The 13,501-nt window shown below is 35.2% G+C and overlaps 1 protein-coding gene across 3 annotated transcripts in view; it reads right to left on the reverse strand.

Moving 5' to 3' along the window:
- The window catches only part of KCNH8 (potassium voltage-gated channel subfamily H member 8), a 174,302-nt gene that overhangs the window by 32,280 nt on the left and 128,521 nt on the right, over positions 1-13,501 (reverse strand). For all 3 annotated transcript variants that reach the window (XM_027717440.2, XM_027717439.2, XM_039390639.1), the window contains exons 9-11: positions 10,433-10,632; positions 8,501-8,750; positions 3,817-4,031 (exon numbers count right to left, since the gene is read on the reverse strand). In XM_027717440.2, coding sequence (XP_027573241.1) covers positions 3,817-4,031; positions 8,501-8,750; positions 10,433-10,632 — 665 coding nt within the window. The remainder of the gene's footprint in view (positions 1-3,816; positions 4,032-8,500; positions 8,751-10,432; positions 10,633-13,501) is intronic.

Here is a 13,501-nt window from a genome sequence, read left to right on the forward strand (position 1 = left end):
GATGCTTCTTCATGGACACAAGAAATAATCAGAAACAGTAAACTGTTACCAAGTCCACAAAGATATCATGCAAATATTTACTTATTCTGAGTTCTTCATAGGATAATTCAGAGTTATGAACAGCTGTTACTACTCTCTAAATATATAAAATAACACATTTTCCAAGGCTGGTGGATTACAAAATAATTGCCAGTTTCTTTCATATATATGTATAATATGTTTTAAGAGCTTTCTTATAAGTGTTTAGCTTTATTAAATCAGATATCAAACCTGCTCGATTTGAAGTCTGTGATATATAGTGCAAAATTATATAGATGGGGTGAGGTATGTGTCAAAATCTGCGTGACTTAGCAAACTATTTCCTTACTATGACATCATAGTCACAGACTTAGAAAAATTGGTTGAAATGGCTGAATTGTTTTAATGTCACAACTCCAGCTACCAAACGAATTAGATTTTTCTAGATGTCCTCAAATAATTGAATACATTTACAAAAACAGTTACAGGTTTGTTGATCAAAAGGCAGCAAAGAGAGGAAAGGTCAGAATATATACAATGAACACAAAAACTCTTTTCCTATTCACATCTTGCTGTGATGAGAATATATAAAAAATGGCATAATAGTACTACCAATATGACTGCATACACTGCAGACTGCATACACATTAATGGTTATAATCATAGATCACTTAGCAATTGCTGGCTATCATGAGTTATCATGAGGAACCACTGAAACTTCATCTCCGTGATTTTGTGTCTTTGTTTCTCTATCTGTTGTTACTCATTAGAGACTGAAATATTTGCCAGTTTCCTATTTAAAATCTGAGCTTTTCTTCCAAGACTAGTTAAACAAAATTGTCAATATTTCTATAACCAGGCAGCTACAGTTTCTACTTGTAACTGGGAAATCTGGTTGCATCTCCTCCTTATTTTATTGAAAAGTGACACAGCTGTGAAAGTCCTCAGTCTTTTCCACTTTTACACCTTACTTGGATTTTAATGCAGACGGAGCACATCATTATATACCCTCTTAGACTTGCAAATGAACCCAGAAAACAAATTTAAAATGATTTCCTAGAGGTTTCTGTGTGGGTAGGGAAGCTATGTGATCTAGTGCCAAGTATTCAATTTTGACACTTCAGGATCAGGAAACTACATATGACTTTTGTCCCTACTTTTAATTCAGTTCAATTCAATTTTGTGTGCAATGAACAGTTCAAAGAGCACAAGGAAGGAGGGAAGGAGATAATGGATCACCAGGACTGCATTCTCCAGCCTCAGCTTTTTAATGATGGCTTAAAGTGTTAAAAACTTTACAATCTAAGGAAGTTTTGGTGGACTGTGACTGAAAATGCAATAATATTTTAGGTCAGGATTGAAAGGCACTTCACAAATCCTAGTGGGGAAATTCATGCTTTCACCCTGCAACTCACCTGACCCTAAGTACTGTTACTGATCTATTTTCAGAAGCATTAAATTCACGTTAGGTTGCAAATTTACAGTAATTTAAAACATCCAAGAACAAGAAAGTGAGAAACAGACTTATTGAAATGAATCAACAATTCTGTTTACCTACAGAAATGTTCTCCAAACCCAAAATTCCATAAAGCTGCAGAAGTCACAAATACTCTGAAAAGTAAAATCTCCCTGTATTAGGGAAAGGGAAACAAGATTACAGTGTCATAGCTGCCAAACTCTCCCATAGCATCATTCCCAAGAAGTAGTGTTGTATTTAAAAAAAACCCAAACAAACGAAAACAAAAGAAGAAGAAAGAAGTCATCATAACATACCCACAAGTTGTAAAAAACCTTCTTCTTACTTTTCCCTGAGAGTAAACTGTCAGGCAACTCAAATTATTTCTGTTTGCAAATTATATTAATGGAGACAGGTATTTTCCATGTGAACCAGAGTGAGTGGTTGACCAGGCACACTTGCTACTGACATAGATATCTTCCTTCATTTGTTGAGCCCTCTTTTTGTGGTGGTACAATTTTTGACCACTTTATTCCTGCTCATGACCCTTATTGATAAGCAAAATGCTTGGATAAGAAATCAGATGCACATGACTGAGGTATGTTCTGCTGCATAGAATTACCAGTGGAGGGCACAGTTAACTGGAAGACGTAGGAGAAAGTGACACTGACAATTTGTCTTGGGTTCTCTGTATCTGCCCGTGACACTGGATGCTACTCATTGTCAGGATTTTTTTTTCCCTCTGATTTTAAGATAACAAATTATACCATCAAGATATGGTGTATATTCACAAATGCTCTAAATATTTTCTTCTTTGAAGCAGAAAATTTACCTGGCTATGTCCTGCACTGCTTTAAATCCCTCAGAGAGTGTGGAAGAGGTTCTTTTCCTGTCTGTGCACTCAACTTCAAGCTGCTGTCAGCTTGCTCTCAGTGGAGAGTCTGTACATCACCCAACTTACTCTAATTGGGAAGAGTGGTCCCTGAATTTATAAAAGCTGAATGCAGTTGAGAGAGTGATCGCAAGACTTGCCATCATACAGAAAAGCATGAAGGAATACATTGTGTGGATCCACCAAGTTCCTTGGCAAAACTGTAGAAGGGAATGCAAATAGCTTCAAACTCTGTCTTTACATGGAGTTATACTCCTTTCAGATTAAGCATTCCTCCCCAAGGGAAATATGTTGGTTATACAAACTAATCACCAGGCTCTCAGAACAGATGTGTACTTTCAGCTGCTGCCTTCAGCAGCAGGAAGTTTGGAGATATTTCAAGAGACAAACAAATGAAATGTCCTGATTATTTTCCTCTTCAGAAGTTTGCATTTATATATGGGCTTCTTTTGGCTACAATGGTTTAACAGAGTGTTGCTGTGGAAACATTGGCACCAGAGTACACCTAGTAAGAAGCTTACGTAGAAAAATCAGACCACATATCAAATTCATTGGGGTTTTGAACTGAAAAGGACTTTGGTGCACTCTTCCTTGGCATTACCTTCATCCCCTATCTGGATAGTAGCCTAGTGTCCTTTCATATTCTTTCAATGTGACTTCTCTCTGTGTAAAGAGAAGCAGAATACAAAGACATATAGCTGAACTGTTAAACACCGGGCTGAAAGTTTAGCTATAACTGTCTTCGTGCGTTTATACGGTAAAGTCAGAAAAGAAAAAGATGTCATCAAAGCTTTTCATTATTAAAATCTGAATATATACATATTTTCTATATAAGATCAGTGAAAGTACTTTAGTAAGTCTGTACTGAAGCCTTCCAGGAGGGCTTTATCTGGAATTTCTTGTTGGATTTTTTGTTTGGTTGGTTTTTTTTGTTTGTGGGGTTTTTTCCAAATTTAAGTACTCATTTACATGGAAAAACACATCTTCATTGCAGTGTGTGAGAAACAACTGTTTCTCATTTTGACTGTGTGTGATGACATTCTTAACTAACAAGTGTTAATCAATGTATAAAATGAATGCTCATTAGGCTGGCACATGAGCTTCTAGAAAAGGTATAGTGAAATACCTTTATTTGGACACATGATTTATATGACTTGTTTTAAACATAAGCAAAAAATGAAAAAAAAATATTAAAGGATAATATTCTTTCACGGATGAGGTTTTCTATGGAAAAATGAGAAGCAGAGAACTTGTTCAAGGTTTATGATCTGACCCATTGATAAGCAACTCATGTAGGTAATGTCTGAATTATCAAACAAACGGAATGAGCAGCCCTTTTAACAAAATCTGTATATTATATCTTTACTGTGTCAAAATTATAAGAAATTAGTAAAGTATGAGAAACATCTTAAAGGTAACAATAACTGCAGAGATCTTTAAAGATACTTACATCACTTTCATGGCCTTCTCTTAGATTATACGTGAGATCATGCTGTATGTCTTCAACAAACTTGTGAGCATACTCTGGGTAAAGGTCGAGCACTTCAAAGAGACCTTTGAGGATAATACACTGGAGGTCACAGTATGTTAGAGCTTTAACATCCGCATTTGTTTTAATAACCTGATCCCTAATGGAGAGGTTTGCTCCAATTAAATCTCCTTTACCTAAAAGAGAATACAAAAATAATTATCTTCAGAGTATAAATTCTTTACTTCTTTTTTGAATCATATGTTTAATATAACCTGAAATCCCATTGTTACTACTGCATTCTTTAATTAGTAACTTTCTAAAGGATCTTAGACTAATATCCTTCTTTTTATTGTTTTGGGGTTTTTTGCAGCTGCAACTTTATATGCAATTAATTGGAGGTACAAACTAATTTCCAGAAAGGTAACTAACTGATTAAGGGAGCAATAAAGTAGATATGTGTAAAATGCAGATTTACACTGGTAACAAATAGCAAGTGCAATTTTGTTTTTCAAAATAGCTGTCATAAGGATTTTGTGTGTGTGTGTGTGTCTGTGTTAAAGCAGGCAGCTGTTAAGATAGCATTTTAACAATGACACAAGTGAGTGTAGATCACCATTCAAATTACCCTTTTACTTACAATTTGGATTGCAAAACATTCAAAATCTATGATAACTATGGCTGCACAGCTGTACTTCATGATGTATACAAGCCATTGTATTTCCATTTATGGGCAAGACTGCCTTAGAATACTCAATGTATTAAAGCCTACAAATGACCATATATTGAAGAGCACAAAAATTTTGTAAGGAAAAGCTTCCATAAACATTTGATCTGAGGTATAAATTCCAAACTTCAGTCCTTGAACCACAAGTCCTCCACAAAATTTAACACAGATGGTCTTTGTTAAAGACCTGGAGAGTGTGATGGAGTGCATTCTTAGCAAGTTATAGGCCATACCAAACTGGGGGGAGTGGTCGATACGCTGAAGGGCAAAGCTGCTATTCAGGGGGACCTCAAAGAAAGACAAAATGGCTGATAGGAACATCATGAAGTTTAACAAAACCAAATGCCAAGTCCTACACCTGGGATGAAAAAGCTCACTGCAGCAGTATGGACTGGGGACTGATCAGCTGGACAGCAGCTCTGCAGAAAAGGACTGGGAGGTCCTTGTGGATAAGCTGAACATGAGCCAGAAAATGTGTCCTTGCAACAAAGTCCAAGAACCTCCTGTGCAGCATTAGCAAGTATACAGCCATCAAGTCCCAGGAAGTAACTCTTTTCCTCTATATATCACTTGACATACCACATCTGGAGCACTGTGTCCAGTTTTGGGCTTCCCAGTACAAGACAGAATATTGACATATTACAGTAAGTCCAGAAGATCATCTACCAAGATGATCAGAGACTAAAGAGCACAATGTACAAGGAAAGACTGAAAAAAGTGGGTATAGTTCCACCTTACAAAGAGAAGGCAAAGGAAGGATATTACCTTCAATAGCCTAACAGAAAAGTGTACAGAAAACAGAGCTAAACTTCTCTTCAGGGTGCACAGGGTACTGAGAGATACTGGGCATAGGTTGTAACAAATGAAATTCTCTTTATAAATCAGGAAATTAAATCATGATGAGGCTGGTCAAATAGTGGAACAGGCTGCTTAGAGAGGCTGTGGAATTGTTAGCAGCCTTGGAGATGTTCAAAACTTGCCTGTACGTGGCCCTGAGAAAGCTGAGCTAATACGGCCATTTTAAGCAGGTTTAGGTTGGGTATCTTCCAAAGGTCCCTGGCAATCTTACATTATTCTGTGATTAATAAGTTAAGACTGTCAAATATGAAAATACACCTAGCAGTGATTCCAACTCTATATTACACAGGAAATGGTGATCTTGAAGGGTAAGTTAAACTAAACAACCAACTATCCCTGAAGCTTGTTAAATAGGATAGTTTTATACTTTAAAATATCACTTTTTAGTACCTTAAAATACCATGTTTTCTCTTTACAGGGAGCTTGAAAAACTTTCTCAAAAGAGCTTATCATAAACCCAGCATAGGAAGGGATTTTCTTTTATGCTAGGAATATACATACATTATTGCTACTTTGAGGTCTCTTAAAAATCTCAAATAGTATAAATAAGAATTAGTATGAGCTTAGACCAGTCTGAGTAAGGGAAACTTGATAGGTGACAATAACATTTATAATTGCTCATCACACGATGTATTGCTGACATAATAAAATATAGTGTAAAGTTAAGCAGTTATACATATTTTCACTTTACTGTAAATATCAACAGTTCCTTAGATTTCCTTGTTTATATTAAGCAGAGGGCTTGTAATGTTAATCTATTGCTGGCTGTTAATATGGACAAGTGAAAAAGTATTTCAAATATGCTAAAAACATCCGAATTATAAACTTTTTAGACACACAATTAGATACAGTATTAGTATCAATAACGCATAAATATTTTGGAAAAATATTAGATTTTTATCTGATTATAGTTATAGTGTTTGATGAAATAACGTCAGCCTGAAAGACACTGCAATTGATTTGGTAATGCTAATGTATGTTTCCTTTTCAAATGAAAATTGTATAGCAGTCTGTAGGTAGTACCAAAGTTTCATGTAGAATTAATGAAGTGGTAAAATTATTGTACCTGAAATGTCAACATTTGTTACATAACAATCATTTCAGTTATTCCTAGTATCTCTTTTTTATTTTTTTTTTAATTGGAGAACAAACTTAAATATGAATATTTCTACAGACATATCTGTTTGTTAATATAGCTGGGACATGCAGTCAAAGTTATATGTCCTCATTATGGATATTTTTAAAATAACTTATGGCTACTATTTTTAACAAATCAAAGATATATGTTCAAACAGTACATAAGTCACATTAAAACATATTTTCCTATAAAATATATCCTAACCATCATAATTAGATGTAAAGTAATAGTCTCAAGAGGAACCAAATATATATTTAATGAGAGCATTTCATTGAATTGTTACGGTACTGCTTGTTAGTGAGAATGGTTCAGTAAACAAAAACTAATCCACTAGAATTAGAATCAGGACAGAATTAAGAAATATTCTGGGAACTGCAAGTAACCCAGCAGCATCAGGGAAAAAAAATGCTCTTTTGGATTTAGACAGCACAATTTCTCATAGGGACCTACATTTTTGACGCATTCACCTTCTGCTAGTGTTAATTAGGTTTAAATGATGAAGCTCCCATTCACTGTAATGAAACATTATTTCACTGTGTTATGTTTATGTTTTTTTCATTATGATTTCATTAACTTCTCTCAGAAATCCACTAATCTCTTTCTTATTGTTTTGATTGTCACCATTACACAATGATGTTTTCATTAACATTTTCAGAAGTGCCTGAAGATGGAATCATTAATGAAATTATAGTTCCAGTGGAGGTAGCTCTTGATGTTTTGCTGGCTTTAAGCTTATGTTTTTTTCTAAGCCATATTTTATATCTTTGACCTATGTGACCCAATGAAATCAAGAGATTCTAAAACTTACCAATAACAAATTAGTGATGAGTGATATGGACTGTAAATGTAATAGAATAAAAGAGTTCTGAAACAAATGGGACCTGTATCACATTTATATTCTAAAAAAACACCAATCAAATGCATGCTAGTAAAATTAAGGAGATTAAATTACAGAGGACCAGAAGCTTCCATTATCAACAGCCTAGTACAATCCCACAATACAGGAAGGAAAGCAAAAAAAGGAAATGTTCTTTTTAACTCTGTTTTATAAGAATATTAGAAGTTATTAGAAAGAAGAAAACATTTAAATCTAAAGAGACATTAAAATCATAATAAAATAATTCTCTACTTTCAGAGCAAAATGTTCTATTTTACTTTACCAAAACACATTATAAACCCTAGCTCAGACAAGTCTAATCATCTTTTAGCTGAAGATAAAGAGAATATCTTTAGTAGGCATTAGATTGAGGCAAATCACAGAAATGTACAGATAGAGTTGCTTAAAACTCAATAAGTCAAAACAGTCATTTTGCCCGCAACAGCTAAACAAAATTTATTCGAACTGAACTTCTGGCCTTTCTCTGTTCTAATATACCCAGACGACTGCAGCCAGCAGTTAGCATGAAGAAATAGCTCCGGGGAGCAGAGCCAACAATGCTTGTTTTTTACCACAAGGCTTTACTGCAAGGGGTGTTCACACACATGTGTCAAAGACTGACAGTAGGCTCAAATTGCTTTCTTTCATCTGGGAGCATTAGTGGGAGCATTGTCTGGCCACTAATTTTCATGAAATTTTGGGAATTGATAACCAACGTTGAGTTGTCAATACCATCATCAAATTAAGTTGAAAGTAGCAATTTGTCACAAAAGCTAGCAAGTACCTCTTTACATGAAAGGAGACAGAATAAATATAAGAAAATCAGGATACATGTGAAATATTGCACAGCTAACAATCCAGCAATTGAAAGCTCCTTAAGTCAAAAAATAAGGAAATTTAAGCTAAAAAAAAAAAAAAAAAGGATGTCCATAGAATAAGAATAGTAAAATTAAACAAACACTTTCTCATCAGACTACTAGGGCAAACTAAGCCACATGTTAGTAGTGAAGGTCCTCCTACATTGGGGGACCATTCTTCCTCTTTGAATCTATGACTGTGAACATACCGAGAATTGCCAGCACCGTGCTGTCCTTCAGGACTTCCATGGAACCTGAGCACACAAAGTAGATCGCTTGCAGGGCATCTCCCTGCCGGAGGAGGTATTCCCCGGGAGCACAGAAGGAGGTTTTGATGTGCAGAGACAGAGACCTGAGGCAACCACGGCTGGCACACTCAAAAAGGGAGAGCTGCAAAATCTCCTTGTTCAAGTGCATGGTGATGTCTGAACGTAGCTCGTCTGGAAAGTCTTTTAAAAGCTGTCAAGAAAAAAAAAAAGGGTGAAAAGAGAAAAAGTGTAAAATAATTTGTTTCCACTTTTGCAGAAGTGACATGATTTGGTAGCGCTCTACGTGTCATACTGATGCAAATACTTCCCTTTCATTTTTCTTATCCCCTTGATGAGACATGTGGTATACCTTAATGAATCTTTACACTGATAAATTCCAGGAAAAATGTGAATAAATATATGTTTTTATAAAAAAAACCAAAAAAACCCCACAAACCCAAACAAACAAAAAACCAACAACAAACCCCCAAAACCCCCAAACCACAAGAAAAAGCAAACAAGAAAAAAAAGGTGAACAGACTGTGTGTAGGAATTCCCTCTAATGCACAATTTAAACTTGTCCAAGTTCTTCTCAGAAAGCACAGTAGGTTGTTCAAAACAAACATGAACTTAGTTTAGGTTTTCTTTAATATGCTTCTATAAAATTCATCAATACACAATGTTGCTTCTTCTATGGTAAAACCACTGAAAGAGGAATAACTAAAAAAACCCTGCAAGGTGGTTTTGTTTTTTGTTTGTTTGGTTTGTTTGTTTATTTATTTGCGGGGTTTTGTTGTTCTTTTTTGCATTTTTTTTATAATGTAATTGGACACTGAAGGAGGGGTGGGAAAGGAATGGCCACAAGGTGAATGAACAACGGAAGAACCTATGGAAACTAAAAGACCATGAAGTCTTCCTACTTCTTTCAAGCTGCAAGCCCACAAACATAGTTTTGTCTGCAGTTTGAGGGGGTGTGGCATCTAAGCAATGTAATCAGCCAACACTTGACCAAGTGGGCTTAGACAAGGCACTTTATCCACAGGAGGCGAATAATGAAGAGCTGCAGTTATAGTACAGCAGTACTTTCACTCACTTTCAGTGCAACTAAAGGTACAGAAGGTACAAAAGCTGAAGGTGATCATTAACCACACCTAGGAAAGCTTTGACATCTAAGTGATTTTTGTACCTTTGAATCTTACTAAGCTCCTGTTGCTAGGATGCTGTTGAACATCCCATTCTTTGTGCTGTGCACAAAACAGAAAGAATTTATCAGGAAAAAAATGTTCTCGAATCCAAATCTTTCTGCTTATTTCCACATTATCTTTAGAAACCACTGGGTTTTATAACATAGATAACAAGAAATCTGAAGGGAGTGCTACATTCAAGTAACACTCCAGCAGAGAGAAGCCGTTATTTCTCCTGGAGTATACTAACACACAACCTTGATAAGCAATTTAAAACAGGCAAACAAAGACACCACCAGAAATCTGTCTTTTGATTTCACTCTTCTGTTACATTCTGCAAAATTTTAAAATATAGGGAAATAAATAGCATAAAAATTAAGGCTAAACCGCTTGTTTGCAGTATTGCAAAGAATAAAATGAAGAAGGCGAGGAAAGGGCATCAAAGTTCCTCCTTTAAAGAAGACCTAAAACCCCTAGTTGATATTTTATTTACTGAAATACAGAACCGCTCATGGTAGCATTTCTGCTGGCATCATCCAAAAAGTTTCTGTTTAATGCCTCTTCAGCACTTGAGAATTACGAAGGAATTTAAATTTTAATGTATGATTTGATGTTTTAACACAAAACACATCATCACAAAAGAAATAATACCCCTTTTCTTGACTCTAAGTTCATACCATCAAACACAAAAACTCCCTCATTTGCTTACCTCATTGGAATCAATTCCATTATTGACAGACCATGTGGTTTGGAAATATTCAAGCATCCTTTGCTTTAGCTGCTGTGGCAGGTGATGGACCCGTATAAAGTCCTTCAGATCCTTGGTTCTTGTGTGATAAAGGGACCATCTGGAGTACATCCTCTGAATTATGGCAGTCACATTGCCAAAGACCAAGGCATGCATCAGAGCTAGAGAACACAGAAATTATGTACAAAGTGGAGTGATCTGTTGATCATTAAAACGTAAAAAGAAAATCAACAGGATCTTCACAGAAAGCAAATTTCCCGATTGAGAGATATAATAAAGCTTTTGAATATAAGATTCCATGAGTAATATACATTAGGATTAATATGATTATTCATTTCTCTTTTTTGAGACACTAGCAGTCACGGTCATGGAACGGGGTAGAAAAACATCTGATTCCATCTGTCAAGGTACCAAGCAAAAATCAAATAAAGTTCATAGTCTAAGAAAAAAGGAAAACATAATAATAAAATCATAGAATCACAGAATCATAGAATCATACAACGGTCAGGGTTGGAAGGAACCTTAAAGATCATCTAGTTCCAATCCCTATGCCGTGGGCAGGGACACCTTTCACTAGACCAGGTTGCCCAAAGCCCCATCCAATTTGGCCGTCAGCACCTCAGGCATGGGGCATTCACAGCTTCTCTAGGCAGCCTTTTCCCGTGTCTCACCACTCTTATAGTAAAGAATGTCTTCCTAATATCTAACTTAAACCTACTCCCTTTCAGTTTAAAACCATTCCCACTTGCCCTATCAATACATGCCTTCGCAAAAAGTCTCTCTCCATCTTTCTTGTAGTATCCCTTTAGGTACTGGAAGGAACACATGTAGGCAGGTATCCTCAGGAAATGATGAGAAATAATCAGCATGAAAATTAACTCAAATAGTCAGTTAGAAACTACATAGAATGTAATAGATTTCAGAGCACTCATAGAAAAAAAAACCAGTTACTAATGGGGACTATGTGTAGTGGAATGAAGTTGTATATAACATTTAGAGATGTATCACATTCTGGGGAATAAGATATTAAAGAAAAAAAGTCCAAAAAACCCTATTTTAAGGAAGAAGTTTGGGTTAAAAGAAACATTCAAACAGACAATCTGATGTTTTATGTTGTTTGAGAGGGTCAAATATAGTAAGAAATCGTTTATCAGAAAGTTCTGACATCCTAGACTTTGTCTGCAATTAGATACTGGCTTGGGAATAAAAAGACCAGAAACAAAATTGAAGAAATGCTTACAGGCACAGGTCATCTGGGTTTGTCTATGTAGAAATGTGCTTGCTGATTATGAGTTGGAAAAATCACTGCTAGGCTGTCTATCATGTGATATTGAACTGATATATAGAATATAGATGTGTACAAATTTTTTATTAAAAAACTACTAAAGAGCTTGATTATTTCTCTAAAGGAACATCTATTTTTATAGTGCTTGAAAGAAAGCAGACAGACTCCTTGAAGTGGCAAAGGAATTGGTTTCTAAACAAGACAAACAAGCTGTTGACCTTGTATGCCAATTTACAGAATTCCAATGTGAGTAGGAAGGGACTAGGGGAAACAGGTGGAGGAAAGGATGCACTTTTAAATGTTAGGAACAGATAGAAAATTCTTTAGTTCGAAGTGTTAGAAAATTTTTACAGGCTGGATAAAGCACAAAGGAGCTAGTAACAACATCTATGTCTTTATTGTGGAGAGAGTGCAGAAAAACAGATAAAGAACTGCAGTGTAGAAAGGGTAGAAACGGATCAGGTATGAGTGTTAGAAAGGAAAGTAAGCATAACTGGAAATTTATTTCTAAGAATAATCATCTAGATCAACTAGGTGTTGTTCATGTTGGTACAGTGAATTTCTGTGTCATTAATGTCAGAAGCTTGAGGAACAAAATGTGAGGGCCTGGTGTAATGCTAGGTACAGGATATTACAGTAGAAATATGGCAGCTGTGGCTGAACGATTAATCCAAACACATCTAAATAGGTTAAGGAAATAGTGTAGCCTCTTTAAGGATGCAATGATCAGTTTAAAAAGTGGGGGAGCAATAAAGCATTAGGTGGTGTATGGATGCATATTTAAGAATCACATGTGATCTAAGTCTACCAGAAGGCTCTAAGGTTAGGACCTGGACAGTGTAGACATCTCTGTGATGTTATTATAGGGACAAATACAATCTAAAATTTTATTATTAAGGTAGAATGTGTCATTGCCTATATACATTCGAGGGTAACTGCTACTTATGATGACAAGCTATTCTTGGCTGTGACAGGCATTAGATTTCTTTATCAAATAATCACAGACTCACCCTACCTTCTGTAAGAAATATATCACTCCATTCTGTAAAATTCTAGGAACTATATTTCATAAAATAAAGTGGCCTTTATTTTAATGGATATTCTAAATTACATTTTTGTTGCTTAGGGAGCACTGAAGCTACTATAGTGGGCCTTCAATCTCTTAAATACAAAGCTGCACATTATTTGCTGAAATAACATGGAGAATATAGAACAGAACATGGTATGATTGTCTGCTGGAGGACAGATCTGATTAGTATTTTACAGATACTGGGTATCCTAGGAATTCTAGATAAATTTTAATAAGTAAATTTTCTTTCCAACTTTAAGAAGAAATACCATGTATAACAGTATGTTTTATCTTCGAAATATTACTTGTTATAAATTTAAATTTCAAATTCATGCAAAATAGAAATTAATACCAGGAGGCCAGTAAAAATCAAAAAGGCATACTATAAGTTATTTCTTTGCTAACACTTTTTTTTCTTTCCTCACCTTTCTTTAAGTTTGTAGTAAATTCACTTCATTCTTTCAATTTGCAGTGAAAAACACTAAAGAAGTACAGAAAGACTACTGATTAACTAACTCACCCTACCCATTATGAAATTTCATAACTAATGGCTTTATCAAAAACTCTAAAAAAACTTACATAAATTTTTCTCAAAATATCACTTTCCACTAGGGAATTTTAAAATAAATATCAGCCAAAACAATAGCCTAAAACATGTTTTAAGAAATGAAGAGGC

Source organism: Pipra filicauda, unplaced genomic scaffold (genome assembly GCF_003945595.2).
Source record: "Pipra filicauda isolate LSUMZ 115617 unplaced genomic scaffold, ASM394559v2 scaffold84_size4826128_pilon, whole genome shotgun sequence".
NCBI lineage: Eukaryota > Metazoa > Chordata > Aves > Passeriformes > Pipridae > Pipra > Pipra filicauda.